Source organism: Drosophila albomicans, chromosome 2R (assembly GCF_009650485.2).
Source record: "Drosophila albomicans strain 15112-1751.03 chromosome 2R, ASM965048v2, whole genome shotgun sequence".
In the NCBI taxonomy this organism is placed as follows: domain Eukaryota; kingdom Metazoa; phylum Arthropoda; class Insecta; order Diptera; family Drosophilidae; genus Drosophila; species Drosophila albomicans.
Genome location: NC_047631.2, coordinates 32,190,574 through 32,205,737, shown reverse-complemented (window position 1 = coordinate 32,205,737; position 15,164 = coordinate 32,190,574). Strand labels below are relative to the sequence as shown.

The 15,164-nt window shown below is 39.8% G+C and overlaps 2 protein-coding genes across 3 annotated transcripts; one reads left to right on the top strand and one right to left on the bottom strand.

Annotated features, from left to right (window-relative positions):
- The first annotated feature begins 8,914 nt into the window (after nucleotides 1-8,914).
- On the top strand, nucleotides 8,915-10,192 carry LOC117576677 (uncharacterized). The gene is made up of 2 exons (XM_034261671.2): nucleotides 8,915-9,217; nucleotides 9,366-10,192. The coding sequence occupies exons 1-2, from the start codon at nucleotides 9,194-9,196 to the stop codon at nucleotides 9,789-9,791; spliced, it is 450 nt and encodes a 149-aa protein (XP_034117562.1). The 5' UTR covers nucleotides 8,915-9,193; the 3' UTR covers nucleotides 9,792-10,192.
- A 214-nt stretch (nucleotides 10,193-10,406) lies between these two features.
- Nucleotides 10,407-14,850, bottom strand: LOC117576672 (DNA-directed RNA polymerase II subunit RPB2). Of its 2 annotated transcripts, XM_034261664.2 has the most exons (5): nucleotides 14,679-14,850; nucleotides 12,403-14,571; nucleotides 11,368-12,302; nucleotides 10,875-11,303; nucleotides 10,407-10,769 (listed from the first exon to the last, which is right to left on the bottom strand). In XM_034261664.2, the coding sequence occupies exons 1-4, from the start codon at nucleotides 14,698-14,700 to the stop codon at nucleotides 10,899-10,901; spliced, it is 3,531 nt and encodes a 1,176-aa protein (XP_034117555.1). In that variant the 5' UTR covers nucleotides 14,701-14,850; the 3' UTR covers nucleotides 10,407-10,769; nucleotides 10,875-10,898. The 2 variants fall into 2 exon arrangements, with proteins under 2 accessions (XP_034117555.1, XP_034117554.1); XM_034261663.2 differs by lacking the exon at nucleotides 10,407-10,769 and having other exon boundaries at nucleotides 10,794-11,303.
- Between the last annotated feature and the right edge of the window lie 314 nt (nucleotides 14,851-15,164).

The following is a 15,164-nucleotide window of genomic DNA, read 5'->3' as shown; positions in this document are numbered from 1 at the left end:
ACACACACACACAGAACATACTGCGTTGTAGTTATCGATATATGGCAACCACCCACTTTTATACTAAGCTGTATTTTGGAGCTGGCCATCAATAAAACTCAGCGTGCTCATCTCTTATCTGCTCACACGCCATGACGTGCGACAACTTTTTGGCTGTCTACGAACTTTTTATTTGGTGGTTCACTCCACACTGACCTCAGTCCCTGACTCCCTCTCTCTCTCTCTCTCTCTGCTTCACTGTTGTTTGCTTGTCAGTAGTTTTTCTAGCATTTAAGTGCCAGCAACATTGACTCCTGACTTCCTGTCAACACGTGTGTCCACAACCTTTCCTCTCTCCTTGACTTACTGATGTGGAAAAACGTTTGGCTACATTTTGCCATATTTAAAATTGTATTTTTAATAGTGTGTTGCATAACAGATTTGTCCGTATTATTATTAACACTTATCATTTTAATTTAATTAAAAACTGCATGACAAAAATTAAAAGCAGAGCAACTGAAGCATTCTTTAGCTTTTGATAAATCTTTTTGGAGTGCTCTTGTTCAAGCATCATCAAAATTGCGGAAATCGTTAGAGACTAGTAAAAGCATTTTCAAGTTTTTTTCTAGCCGATACCCAAAGAAATACTTCTGTATGGCAAATTACGCATATTGCAATCTGGTATATTTTGAAGTTTTAGTATATACGATATACCAAATATAACATTCGGCACATTTTTGGTATTTTTTCGGCATAATGATCGGTATATTTTTAGACCTCTTGGTATTTTTTGAATATCTATATACCAAATGTGACCTTCGGTGCATTTTTGGTATTTTTTGGTATGATAATCGGTATATTTTAAGACCTCCTGGTATATTTTAAATATAATACTTCTTCGATTTATCAAATATGGCATTCGGTACATATTTAGTATTAGTTCGGTATAATGTTTGGTATATTTTAATACCTCTTGGTATATTTCGAATGCAATACTTCCCCGATATACCATATAAGGCACTCGGTACATTTTAAGCATATTTGTGAAATATTATTTGGTATATTTTAATAACAATATCATACAGTTCAGTATATTTTTAGTATTTTTGCAGTATATTAATTTGGTATAGTTTTGAATATAGGTTGCGCTGTTTTGCTTTTATTCAAAATGATTAGCAGGTATTTCACAGTCGAGCACGCTCAACTGTAGCCTTCTTACTTCTTTTTTGTTAAACATAAAGCAAATTTATAAAGTATTCTCTTCTGGCTTAGTCTTGCAGTTCCATTAAACAAATCTTTTAATGAAAAAAAGCTAAGCTTGTTACTCAGTTATGCAATGATTAAATGCATAAGAGTCAGAGACTCACTCAACTCAGTGCCGCAAAATGTCGCACATGCTACGCGGCAACAACAATAATACCACAACAACAACAACAATGACCATAACAACAACGAGAACAACAACTGTCTGACTGTTGTTGAACAAGCAGAATTTGCCCGCGTTGCGGAAGTCAAACAAAAAAAAACAACACTCGAAAGAGATTACGTTATGACATTGTTAGCATTGCTTTTGACCAGCGCAGAACAGAAAACAACAATTGTAAATATTTCTTCTTTTTTTTTGTATATGTATTTTCGCAAACACTGCATAAAAATATGTTTCGCAATTTGTGGGTGTAAAAAAACGAAGAAAAAATGCCGACATATGTCACAAAGGTTGTGTGTGAAATGCAGGCGCAAAAATGGGATTGTTCTTTACTTTACTTTTTTTTGCTTTTGGGAGTCCTGCTAATGACTTTTTGGCGACCTTTTGCCATGCTAAAAATGTAATTAGAAGATTATTATGAAAAGCGCCGGGGCTGCCCTTAATTAAAGTTGACAGCGAAGACAACAAAATGGAGGAGAACAAACTAAAGTGGGGAATTATGTGAATGTGAAAGTGAATGTTGTACCAAAGTTCTCAAAAGTTCGGATTGCAATCTTAAATGACTTCTAAACTAAACCGGAAAGCATGCTTCTTTGTAAAAGGAAATTGGCAACAAAAGGCATCGGACATTTTATTTACTCTGTGCCGTCAATCAATTAAACGAACGCTTTCAACATATTTTGTTTGTTGCCTTCGATATTGCCTCGTACTTGAAATATGTCAGTTTCAATTTGTGAGACTCCAAAAACAGAGAGAGATTCCAAGAGTCGGCTGAATTGTTGATTTTTCCATCAAATTGTTTTATACCCGGAGAATCAAGCATCTACTCTGCCGGCCAACTAAACTGTAAACATTTGCAAGCAACACGTTTACCCGTTTCCGTTCCTTGTTTGTCAAGCAAAGATGCAGCTGCAAAAAAAAAAAAAAAAAATAGAAACAGTGGTAAAACCGAAAAAAAAAAACAGAAAAGCGAGATAAAATGGCAGCAAAAAGTGGGCAGAAAAATAACTGCAAATGCAACAAACTGTGGCACAGAAAAAATACAGAGCGAGAGTCAGAGAATTGGAACGAGAAAAAATTGCTTTGGTTGAGGCAAACAAATTTGCAATCAAAGTTGAGATAGTTCGTTTTTTTTTTTTGCGCTCGCACAAAGACTGAAAAACTTCCGCCATTTGCCTTTACGCCAGTAAATTGAAAATCAAAATTGTTGCGAAAATCAATTACATACAAGTTAGAAACAGTTGAAAACTCGACTTGAACTCGCTTTCTCTCTCTTCACTAATTGAAGAGACTGCTAAGGATGCTTTCTGTTAATGTATATTGTAAAGTTGACGCTTATTCTCAAATGGATTTCATGAAAATTTCAATCGCTTTTCATTTTTGGTCGTAAGCTGCTTAAATGTCCGCTTAATCCGCGAGGATAACAACAGCCAGCAAACATCTGACAAATATTTTAGACTATGGGGGAAGGGGAGAGAGAACACGAACTCGGATTGGGACTGGGAAAAGAGCACGTGATGCGCATGAGAAGCACATTCAAATCCAATGCCAGAAAGTGACAAACAAGCTAAAGTCAAAGCCAAGGATGTGCCTTCTGAATTGGTCAGAGTCTGCGGAGCGTGGACAATTTAACAGACTTATTTATTTATGAAAGCCAAATGCATTTGGGCTGCTCGACAATAGACCCAACGATGATGTGGCCAGCATCAAATTGAAATTGCCAGCAAAGCCAATTTTATAGGCACGCACGTGTAACTTGGCCATTTGACTCAGTTGGCAACGGGAAAGGGAAGGGCTAAGGGGCTGAGCTTAGGTCAATAAAGTTAATATTCAAGTCCGAATATTGCAGTTTGTTAACTAAATAAATAAATCAGGGGACATGTCTCCATTCTGGCTAAAGCACAAACAATTATTCTATTTACACTCAACTTCTACATCTCTTATTTTTCACATGTCGAACAATTGCCATTGAAATGTGTTGGAAATTAACAATTATTCAGCTTTAAAGTCAACACAAAAGACTTGACTGAATGGCAGCAATTTAAAATTGTACACAAAAAAGTGAAGTTGAATGGGTATACACAAATAAAGAGACGCCTTGAATAGAATGATTTTTATTCTACATACTTTAAGTATATCAAAAAATGTACTTCTTTTTATATACTTTAATTCATTAATCATGTATTTAATTCATGCTTTTTTATAAACATTTTTCTAGCGTATGTTTCCGCACATCAACTCAAAGATTTCTCTCTTCATTTGCTAACATACAAAAACTGTTATGTATTGAGCTTAAATTATTCAACAGTTTTAACTATTGTATTTCAATGCAATTCAATAAATTGCAAATATTTAAATTTTAAAATGTTGCTAAGTATTGTAAACAATAAAAACAAGTACTATAAGAAAGCTACAGTCGAGTGTGAACGACTGTGATATACCAGCTACCCATTTTTAATAAAAGTATAAAAAGAGTGCGGTATTAATTTTAAAATATACCAAATTAATGTACCGCAAAAATACTGACTTATACTAAAACATATTTTTGGTATGTTGATACAGCAAAACATAAGCGAAGCAATGTGGTGCTATCACTAAAATATTCCAAAGGAATATACCAAAAACTACTAAAATATACTAAAATGTATATCTAGTATATTGATACAATATATACATAGTATAGTATTTTGGACTTCATATGTGCGGTATTAATTTTAAAATATACCAAATTAGTGTACCGAAAAAATACTGACATATACTAAAACATATTTTTGGTATATTGATACAACAAAACATAAGCGAAACAATGCGGTGCTATCACTAAAATGTTCCAAGGAATATACCAAAAAATACTAAAATATACTAAAATGTATATCTGGTATATTGATACAATATATACATAGTATAGTACGTTGGACTTCATATGTGCGGTATTAATTTTAAAATATACCAAATTAATGTACCGAAAAAATACTGACATATACTAAAACATATTTTTGGTATATTGATACAACAAAACATAAGCAAAACAATGCGGTGTTATAAAATATTCCAAAGGAATATACCAAAAAATACTAAAATATACTAAAATGTATATGTGGTATATTAATACAATATATACATCGTATAGTATGTTGGACTTCATATAGCTCTCTTATCTCTTATAGTCTCTGAGATCTATGTGTTCATACGGACAGACGGACAGAAGGACAGACTGGCATAGCTATATCGTCTGAGCTCTTGACCCTGAACAAGAATATATATGTATATGGTACTTCATGGGGCTTGAGATGCCTTCTTCTGCTTGTTACACACATTTCCTAGAATCACTAACTTATAATAACCTTCTATCCTATGAGTACCAAGTATAAAAACAAAAATACTCCCATACAAAAGCTATTTGTGCATTTATTTTCGTGCTGTGGTGATGAATAAATTAAAATATTTCTCTTGAAAGAGTCGTTTTGCAATTGAAGTGCATTTGTTATGAATTTAAGCTGCACTTCAAAGGAAATATTCTAACTTTAATATCATCCATTTCAGCCACAACTTGGTTTAATCTGTTTTCAATTATGCAGCAAAATGAATTTGCCTTTAACGACTTCAAGCTGATAACCTATTAATTTTTAATTACGAATGTAGAAAAAAAGGGTGTGCATAAAAATAGCATACAGCTTTGATTTATTATGCCCGACACGCCCCAACGGCCACGCCCCGTAGTCCGTCCGTTCAGGATTTCAGGATTTTAATGAGTTCAACTATGGATGAATGTAAGTGAAGTGAATGTGTTCGGTGGAGTCCAGAGTTCTTGGCAGGTTAATAACCGACATGGCACGAAAATTAATTGCAAAACATTTAGCCCAAGTTTGTGTGCCTTGCCGTAAGTGGTAAAGTGGCAAGTGGCAAGTTGAAAGTGCCAAGTGGCAGGTGGCAGGTGGCAAGCTCCAAGCAAGCTCCAAGCAGGAAGCATAAAGTCCGGCTGTCTGTGCGGCATGCAAATTATGCAGCAAAGAGGTCGGTGCTGTCGGACCCCATCTAATGTGAAATAATTAAAAGTTTAGTTTTTAAATAAATTGCAACGGGCAAGCGATGGGTGAATCTCAGGCCTGGACTTGCCATTTAATTAGGTTGATAACCGGTTAACTATTCGAACTTCCTGGCACAACTGTGGCTACTTTGTTAGTTGAACCACAATACAAAAAGTCCGCTTTAATTTCGCCCTGGCAACAGGCAGGCAAACAAAAGGCGAAGATAACAACAAGGCAAGCAGTGACAAAGAGATAGAAGAAGAAAGAGAGGGGGGGAATGGAATGGAACACCCGCTGACTTGAGAGTGGTGCACGCAAAATAACTTAAAAGCCGCAAAGTGGCTGGTAAAAACTATTTAAGTTTATACGATAAGGACAATAAAAGCACAGCAACAGGGTGGCACTTGCTGTGCCACCTCCCCAACGCCCCCTCCTCTGAATTATGCTAACTGTAAAGCAACCACAGCACATCTGCCACGACACAGCACAGTGGCGTGAATTTAGATTTTAATGGAATAGTAAGAAATGTTGTAAACAGATTTAAAAATGCAAGAAATAAAAATACAAATTTTATACAAACAATTAACATCTTTAAAAATCTTTAAATATTTGTCATACATTTCTGAAAATTATGTATTTGCCCCACGGTGCATAGCACACACTTTGTTCTGTGAGAAAGTGCTGCATACTTATAGGCAACCGCAATATTATCTTTGTGTGCGTGTGTGAGACTATGCTATCTGCGAGTATGGAGGAGTATGAGTGCAAATGCTATTGCGTGTGTGTGTGTTTGTGAGTTGTGCGTGTGTGTGTGTGTGCAGTTATGTAATTATGGTAATTAAAAACACACTGGCGCCACTTTGGTCGCTTGACTTGTCTTTGCCATCTTGTATTTCATAGCTGAAAGCACCTTTTGCGACTTTAACTTCCGCGCAACATCTTGCCAAGTGTATAATATGTATAATAATAGTGTTGTAAAACCAGGATAGGCACGTCCGACCTCATGAAGTATTATATAATTACATTCATATATGCAGATTAGTAAAGGTTTATTCCGCTATACACTTTAAAATAAATAGCATACTTCTAGGCGGCAACAAGAAATTCTTATTAACTTATTCATAGCAAAACTTACTTATTTAAATATTTTATATATGTATTTTATAGTTCCTAGAAACATTGTAAATATTCAAACTAGCTTAAGATGGAAAAAATGAATGAGAAAGCGTAGCAAATTTTGGAATTTTAGTTTACTCACTAGAGTATTCCCACTTCGGCTTGTCACATAAATTTCAAAGAATTTTTTTTTAATCACATTGTAAGCAAACACATACAAGCTATTACGGCATACTTGCGAGCCAAGTTGCAAAGTCACAAAAATTTCCATGCATAAATTGCATAAACATTTTGTGAGCTCGTTTTTTGCAATTAAAAATGCAAATGAGCTGGGGAAAAACTGTTGCTCCTTACACTTGTGGCAAGGACAAGAACAAACTGCAATTATTTAAGATATAGATTATGATAAGAAAAGGGAACTTTTAATTATCTAAAACAATCAAAGCACCCCATTTAATATAGTGTATTTAAGCAATAAATATTTGTGGTTGCATAATCAATGGCAAAAGCATTCATTTAATTAAAAATGAAAAGATATGGCGATGCCATAGAATAATTTGTAGGTGTGTAAATGTGTGTGTGAGTGTGTGTGGCTCAAAGCTACGCAATCGGCTTACAAATTTGTCGGTTAACTCCGGGAGCTTATCGCGCGGCGAGACACATAAACCACACAATATGCTTCACTAATGCTGGCGCCACAGATGCTTTCAAATGAAAGGCTTTCACTTTTCGTGCCACTTTGCGAAAACAGTAGCCAAAGCCAGAGACCAGCAATATCATATATATGATAAGTATTCACCTTTCACACGATTCCCCGAACGCATACGAATGAGCTCATTAAGTGCGTCTGCTTCTGTTTCTGTTTCTGAATCGAAGAACGAATAACAAACAACAACACAGTATAGAACGAAATCGAACTCGAAACGAAACGAAAGCAAAGACAAAAGCACCCACAAAATAATCAAAAAGCCCCTCCAGGTGTGAGCGAGATAGAAAGAGAGCGAGAGAGATGCGCTGCAATTAATCAAACACGATTTACTACTCGACTCGACTCGCCTCGAAAGTGGAAATCAAATTGCGACAACTGATTATGATTATGTGATGTGTGCTGCCAATTGAGTTTATTTATTTATTTCCAAATAATTTCACATTTAAAGCGATTAAATTTCGCTTGTGGCCTTGCGTGCTGCTTTTGCAAGCTGTTTGCCTTTTGTCTTCACTTGCCACTTCAATTACCTTTTTTTTCTTTCTGTATTATGCTTTTTACGTGGCTGCTGCTGTTGTTGACGATGAAAGGTTTCCTATAGCTCTCGATAAACATCATTACAGATGACTTAAGTCTTTGTTTTCCTCTTGTTTACGCTCGATACTGTTGCTGGAAAGTAAGTAGTTAACAGTGCGTATGATTAATGTAACAAGCATAGAGACTGCATATCAAATGTAGACACAATATCACTGCTTATTTATGCTGTCAGTTGTCAGTTGTCATGTCATTGAATAATGCATAAATAATTTGCACTATTCATAGAAAGTACTCAACAGCGTGCACTACGGTGCGTATGACTAATGTGACGCATTCAGCTCGTAGTTATCAAAGCCAAGACGAGTATAGTAGTGAATTTTTATTTGTTTTGAATAACCTGAAAACACATACTATATTGTATTTAACAATTATTTATGCACAGCAAGTTCTGCTTTGGCTTTTGGCTTCAATTGTAATTAGCAAAACTCTTCAGCGTCATTGACAGTAGCCAATTCACTGGGGACTTAATAATACACACACGTTAAAAACATAGAAATGTTATCATAATACTATATAAAATATACTCAGAAAACAATAGACAAACGGACGCAAGCAAATCTCTTCAGCACTTTGCAAATATTTGCTAATTAAACATTTCTACCTTTGTCTTTCATTTTTTTTGTTGTTGATGCTTTTTCACCTTGCTTTTTCTTCGCATTATTTACTCGCTTGTAGTTTGTTAATAATAAATTTGACATCATTGCGCGTAAGAGCATAAAGATATTACTTGTTGTTATTGTTATTTATAGATGTAAGCCAGCTACACAGCTGCTCCGAACCTGACTGATAAATTCTCGACAGCATTGACCCTGCTGCTGCTGATGATGAGCAGCAAAAAAAAAAAAAAAAACTAAACGACCTAGTGAACAATTAATTGCAATAATAATGCCAATATCTAATGCCGTTTATTAATGCCTTATCATAATAATAATATTATTGTTTTTTGAACTTGCCGACCGAAGACTTCTTAACCGAGAGAGCCCAACCCCAACCCCAAGCCCAGAAAACAAACCGTTTATTTACCTTCAATTTACAATTCATTGACAGCAAAATTGACGTTGACGTCGCTGTTTTTACCGGCTGCTCTCTGCTGCTGGCTTTGAGTCGCGCTTTGGACTTGGTAAATGGAAGTTACCTGGCCTTGTCGCGCGCCAGTCTGCGCTTGATAGCCAACGCAGCTGCCTCCGACTCGCATTCGCATTCGCACTTCGGCACAATCTTGATCGACAGTCTTAGTTGACATTCGTGGCTGTTATATTTTTGGTTGAAAGCGTTAACTGGCGTGCTAGCAAAGCGGCTTAACTTATAGAATCCCATTTGCTTTGCGATTTATCTATCAAAATGTCACTGGCCAAATTCAAAACGGTAATTACGCAACGGGAACACAAGTGAACACAATTTATAAATAAAATCATATACACAAAAAGGAGTTTAAGCTAAAAATTGGAGCATCGAGAGCAGCTCAATGTTGGACTATAATTTGTGATCCTCGTATTCATTTTCTTAATTCCAGCCTCTGGCATTCCTCGGTCTCTGTCTCTGCCTCAGCTACAAAGTTCGCTCAGCAGTCGCAGCTCCAGCAGCACGCTATGAAGACAATCTCATTGCATATCCCACTTCACCCAGCGAAGTTTTACCCATTGAACCTCTCCTGATTTATCCCGAGACAAGAGAAGTCTACTACCAAGCACGCACACTGGATGGCGATGAAGAGCGCGACATTATCTTTGTGAAGTTGCTGAAGGATAAATCCAATAGCTATCGACCCAAGCTACAGCGTCTGGTCGAGAAGAAGGAGCAACGTCGCAAGGAGTTGAGCATTAAGGACATCTTCTTTGTGAAAGCACGAACCAATGGACAATTCAGTCACGAGCGTCTCAAGGTGTATCGACTGCCGGAGTTCTATGCCATCAGCGTGTTTCGCAATGATGAGAAGTGAGAAGGGAGGAAGCTGAGGAAGAGGAAGCTGCAGCGAGAATCGATTGCATTTTTACGATGCAACAAAGTTGTTTTAAGTTCTTTAAGTGTAAGACGCTATAAATAAATACCTCAAGAGTTGTTTTAAGTGCAAGCTGCGTTTATTACTGTTAATCACACACACGAGACACAGGCTCGTTATCAGAACAACGACAATTTACATGCCATTTCAATTATGCATAACAAAAGGCAGCCGCCCCGCCGTCAATTTCGTTGAAAGATGGGCGTCAACGTCAGCGCCAGAATCAGCGCCAAACATCTCTCTCTCAGTCTCCTCACTTCACCAACTTCAACTTTACGCATTTTGCGACGGGTTCACGTCAAGCGGCAATTAATAACTGTCAGTCAATTGGTAGCTACAACTAAAGCCTCGCCAAAGCTCCAGCTTCAGCTTCAGCTCCAGCTTCAGCGCTCCATAACAACAAAGAACTAATCCCTTTTGTCACTGGGCGTCACAGACCGCGGGCCAAACATTACGTCAAAAAAGAAAAAATCATAGAAAGCCGCAACAAGAAACAAAAGAACATGAATGGCAAGAAAGATGTCTGCAAAAGCCGATGCGTGAATACACTAATAACATGAGCGTGGCGTATGTGCTTTACTTTAATTACATATTTAAACACAAAAATATACCCCAAGGGGACTTTACATCAATATTTCTATCAGTGATTCACCTCATTGAGATGTCTAATGGGTTAATTTTTAATAAATCTTCTCTGGAATCGGGTTAAGCGCAGAAAATCTGGGGAATTTGTTATATATTTTTGCAATCACTGCGTCACTGCGGCTTTCTGAAAAATCACACAAAAGCATCCACTGCAGACCGAGAGTCGACTTTCGCCCACATTTTTCGGATTGCCATTTAAAATTCCGCACAGGCATTTGCTCCACTTTGAGCCACGGGGGAGCTTAGAAGACAATGAAGACGTCGCACAAAGGGCTTTATGAAGTAGAGATGCCGCAATGAGGTTGTCACAATTATGTAAATTTAATTAATTACTTGGTAAATAGGACAGCACAGTCAGCGCCCAAAATTGATGCTTACAATGTAGGTGATAAGTAATAAGATTTAGTTGACCATCAGTCGTGGTGCAATGTTCATCGACATGAGCTCCTGGAACAGCAATTTGGCCGCATACGGCAGACGAACCTGCGATATTTGTGTCTTATTCTTGCAGCCCTTGCACTCAAACGTATTATTCCGCAAATTGGCAATGGCAATCAGACCACAAAAGTTGCAAATGTGCACACGATACGGATCCGACACCTCGAAGAGACGTTCACGCAGAAACTGTGCAGCACCGTGAGAGATTTGGCAATCACGTTCCATCTCACCGAAACGCAGACCGCCATCACGAGCTCTGCCCTCCATAGGCTGACGCACAAGAATCTGCACAGGACCACGGGCACGCGAATGGATCTTGTCGTCCACCATGTGCTTGAGACGCTGATAGTAAGTGGGGCCAAGGAACACCTGCAATAAACAGTTTACTTATTGAAATTGATTGCTTTAAGTTAAAAGTTGATTCTCTACCCACCTGAGCATTGATTTTGCGTCCTGTGTGGCCGTTGTACATGACCTCATTGCCACGCAAATGGTAGCCGTACTCCTGCAAGAACGTGGAGATCTTCTGCACGTTCACAGCATCGTTGAAGGGCGTGGCATCACCAATTTCGCCCTTATTAGAGCCCAGCTTGCCCTGCAGACACTCAATTAAATGGCCAATTGTCATACGAGATGGAATAGCGTGAGGATTGATGATAATATCGGGTGCCAAACCCTCGCAGGTGAATGCCATGTCCTCCTGTCGATACTGAATACCACATGTTCCCTTCTGTCCGTGACGCGAGGCAAACTTGTCGCCAATCTGTGGGATGCGCACAGAGCGCACACGAATCTTGCAGAACTTGTAGCCCTCGCTGTTGAGCGTCAGCATCACTTGATCCACAATACCAGTTTCGGAGTTACGCAAGAATGTTGAAGCATCTCGCTTGGCAAAGCGCTTTGTGTTGCTGTCAAGTTCATCCTCGTTCTCGGGCAACGTAATTGTCTTGCCAATAACGACATCATCGCCAGAGACACGAATGCCGGGTGCAATGATGCCATCGTCGTCCAGTTTGTCGTAGTGAGCATTTCGCATGCCTTGGCAAGTGCCACGATGCGGCTTCTCAAAGTTCTCCTCCTGATCGCCAATACGCTTGTTCTCCGAATCCTTATACGAACGGTAGAACACCGAACGGAAGAAGCCACGCTCCACAGCCGAAGCATTCAGAATAACAGAATCCTCCTGGTTGTAGCCAGTGTAACACAAAATGGCCACAATCGAATTAATGCCAGCGGGCAACTCTCTGAAACGCAGATACTCCATGGAGCGTGTGGTGACGAGTGGTTTCATGGGATAGTACAACACGTGGGCCAAGGTGTCCATCCGCACATGGAAGTTGGTGATGTAGACACCCATAGCTTGTTTACCTGGTGAAGAGAGAAACAAATGAATGAATGAATAAGTAAGAAAACTACTGTGAGAGACACTTTTCCCATTCATCGAAAGTGAATAGAAGGAATTTCTTACCCATTGCACTTTGATAGGTGTTACGCGGACTCTGATTGTGATCGGGGAAAGGTATAATGGATGCACAGACGCCCAATATCATGGCCGGATGAATCTCGCAATGCGTGTAAGTGGTACAATAAGCATAGTCCTTGTCTTGTTTAAGATCGTAAGGCGACATGGCAATCATAACCGTCTCCTCCTCCAGCGTATCGATGTACTCTACGACACCTGACGCAACCAGCACTTGCCAGCTGTAGTTGTTGTAGTCGCGCTCCTTTAACATCTCCACATGGGTTTTCTTCAGCAGCAGCGTGCCATTCTCCACGATGAGCAGAGGTCTGCAAATACGTCCTGCATCTGTGTAAATTCTGATCTCACGATCACGAATATCGCGAATCATCGACACCTCCGACACAATGATATCCATCTGGCGACGCAGTTTACGCAATGTGGCCATCAGCTGCTCCGGGTCACGATGAATGCCTACCCAGCAGCCGTTAACAAAGATCTTGGTGGCATCCGCAATGGCAGAGGGTGCAATCTCCTCCAGATTCTCCATGGACCACTCCTCCAAGAACTCTAGAATGGGCGACGGCTGCGAACCCACAGAAATGTAAGCCATCAGAGCCAGATTCTTGACCAAGCCGACAGCAGCGCCCTCGGGAGTCTCAGCGGGACACAACATGCCCCACAAAGTGTTGTGCAACTGACGAGGTTTGGCCAGTTTACCATCGCGTCCAATGGGCGAGTTGACGCGACGCAAATGTGACAAAGTCGAGGCGAAAGTGAGACGATTCAACACCTGAGAGACGCCAGCACGCGCCTGATGCGCCTTCTTCTGATCACCCCAGTTGCCTGTGGCCAAAGAGTAACGCAAACCATCAGTAATGATGTTTGTCTTGATGGCCAGCTCCAGATTAAAGTCCTTGCCGCGATCAATGAACTTTTGTGTGTACATGCGCACCTCCTTCATCAGGTTCTTGAAGAGACCACGGAAGAGGAAAGCCAACAGCGGTCCAGCGAGATCCAGACGCTTGTTGCCGTAGTGATCACGATCGTCAAGTTCTCGACGACCGAGTGAAGCCAGCAGCAGACGATGCACCATGTAGCCCAGGAAATAGGCTTTCTTGGTCTCACAGAAATCAGAGACGCCAACGTGGGGTAACATTTCCTTCTGTAAAATTTCCTTGGCATACTTGATACGCTTGTCCTTGGTGACGCCAGGACGTGCACCGCGAGCGCCAATGAAATTGAGGGCTACATTCTGTTCTTGCACAACGAAAGCCTCATCGAGTGAAGGCTTCACCATCTCCATCATCTCTGGATCGTCAAAATCGTAGATAATGTGTTCCAGAATATCGCGATCGGCCACGAAACCCAAAGCACGAAAAACAATCATGATGGGTATCTCCTGTTTGATGTAAGGCAGAATGGCAATGATGCGTTGACCAATTGCTGACTTCTTGATGTTCTGCGAGCCACGTGCCATCATGTTTACCCAGAGCGTCGAGGTGGGACGCGAACTGTGCTCCAAACACGAACGGATCTCTGTTTTAAAGGCATATTTGCCATCCTTCATGCTAAACACATACACTGTGTTCGTTGCCATCTTTTCCTGAGCGATAAGCACTTTCTCTGAGCCGTTAATAATGAAATAGCCACCTGGGTCAAGTGGACACTCGTTTAACTCAGTCAAATCACGATCTGTCAATTGGGAAAGCAGACAATAAGTGGATCGCAACATAATTGGGATTTTGCCAATGAAGGTTTTTTGATGTTGCGTCTCCACGGGATCCTGGCCTTCCACATTCTTTGTCTTTGTAATGTCCACATAAAGCGGAGCCGAATAAGTTAAATTCCTCAAACGCGCCTCGTTTGGCATCATGGGACTTGGTGAACCATCCTTTTCCCAATGCGTTGGCTTCGAGAGGTAAATCTGTTCGAATTTCAGCGAGAAACGCGGCGGCGTCTCCACCTCGCCCGATGTGTGCTGTGCCTCAGCCTGTAGCTCAATGGCTGGGGAATCCTCCACAATGCGTTGCACAGACATTTGGATGAACTCGTCGAAACTGTCGAGCTGCTGACGCACCAAACCCTTCTCGTCGAAGTATGCGTTAATCACAATCCAACAGGCTTCCTGCCACAACTCGTGCGAGATTTCCTCCGCATTCTCCTCCTCGTACATCTCTGCAATGGGAATTTGTTACATTTTTGTTGTTTCTAGCGCTCCGCCGCCATGTTCATTTTTTTGGCAAACAGCGTGCGTTGCAACTTTTTGTTGTGGTTGCTCTTACCTTCCTCATTGTCGTACATCATGTTGCTTTAGTAGCTGCAAGTGCACTTTGTGCGTTCAACAACAATAAACTTTCTCGTATAATTATTAATATAAATACAAAACTTATGAAATTGCCACACAAAAAAATTCCGCACCAAAACGTTGCGGCGTTTTCGTTGGTGATGTGCAATAACAAACATCCAAACAATATATCGATAAGAGCGTGTGCTAACGATATGTATTATTGATATCGATAGCAGATTCGGCCGGCAACAAAACAAATTGATAAAAATGTAAATAAACCAGAAATTAACTACAGCAGTTTTTGCATGAGAGCGATTACAATGCAATGGTGTACAAAATAATGCAATGCGAATAATTAATTGAATAATTTCAAGGTCTGCTGGCCACCATGAACAAGACACTATGAAGCTTGAACGAGTTTTGAGTGCACTTGACTACGCTTCAGTTATTTTGCTTTTTTTTGTAAGAATTTCACTTAAAT

What these genes read in the sequence shown, in the direction of transcription:
- LOC117576677 (XM_034261671.2), top strand. Translation starts at nt 9,194, where the DNA reads ATGTCACTGGCCAAATTCAAAACG. An exon ending in CACTGGCCAAATTCAAAACG is followed by an intron (nt 9,218 to 9,365) that starts GTAATTACGCAA and finishes TCTTAATTCCAG; the next exon opens with CCTCTGGCATTCCTCGGTCT.
- LOC117576672 (XM_034261664.2), bottom strand. Translation starts at nt 14,700, where the DNA reads ATGATGTACGACAATGAGGAAG. An exon ending in GATGTACGACAATGAGGAAG is followed by an intron (nt 14,572 to 14,678) that starts GTAAGAGCAACC and finishes TTCCCATTGCAG; the next exon opens with AGATGTACGAGGAGGAGAAT. An exon ending in CACCTATCAAAGTGCAATGG is followed by an intron (nt 12,303 to 12,402) that starts GTAAGAAATTCC and finishes TCTCTTCACCAG; the next exon opens with GTAAACAAGCTATGGGTGTC.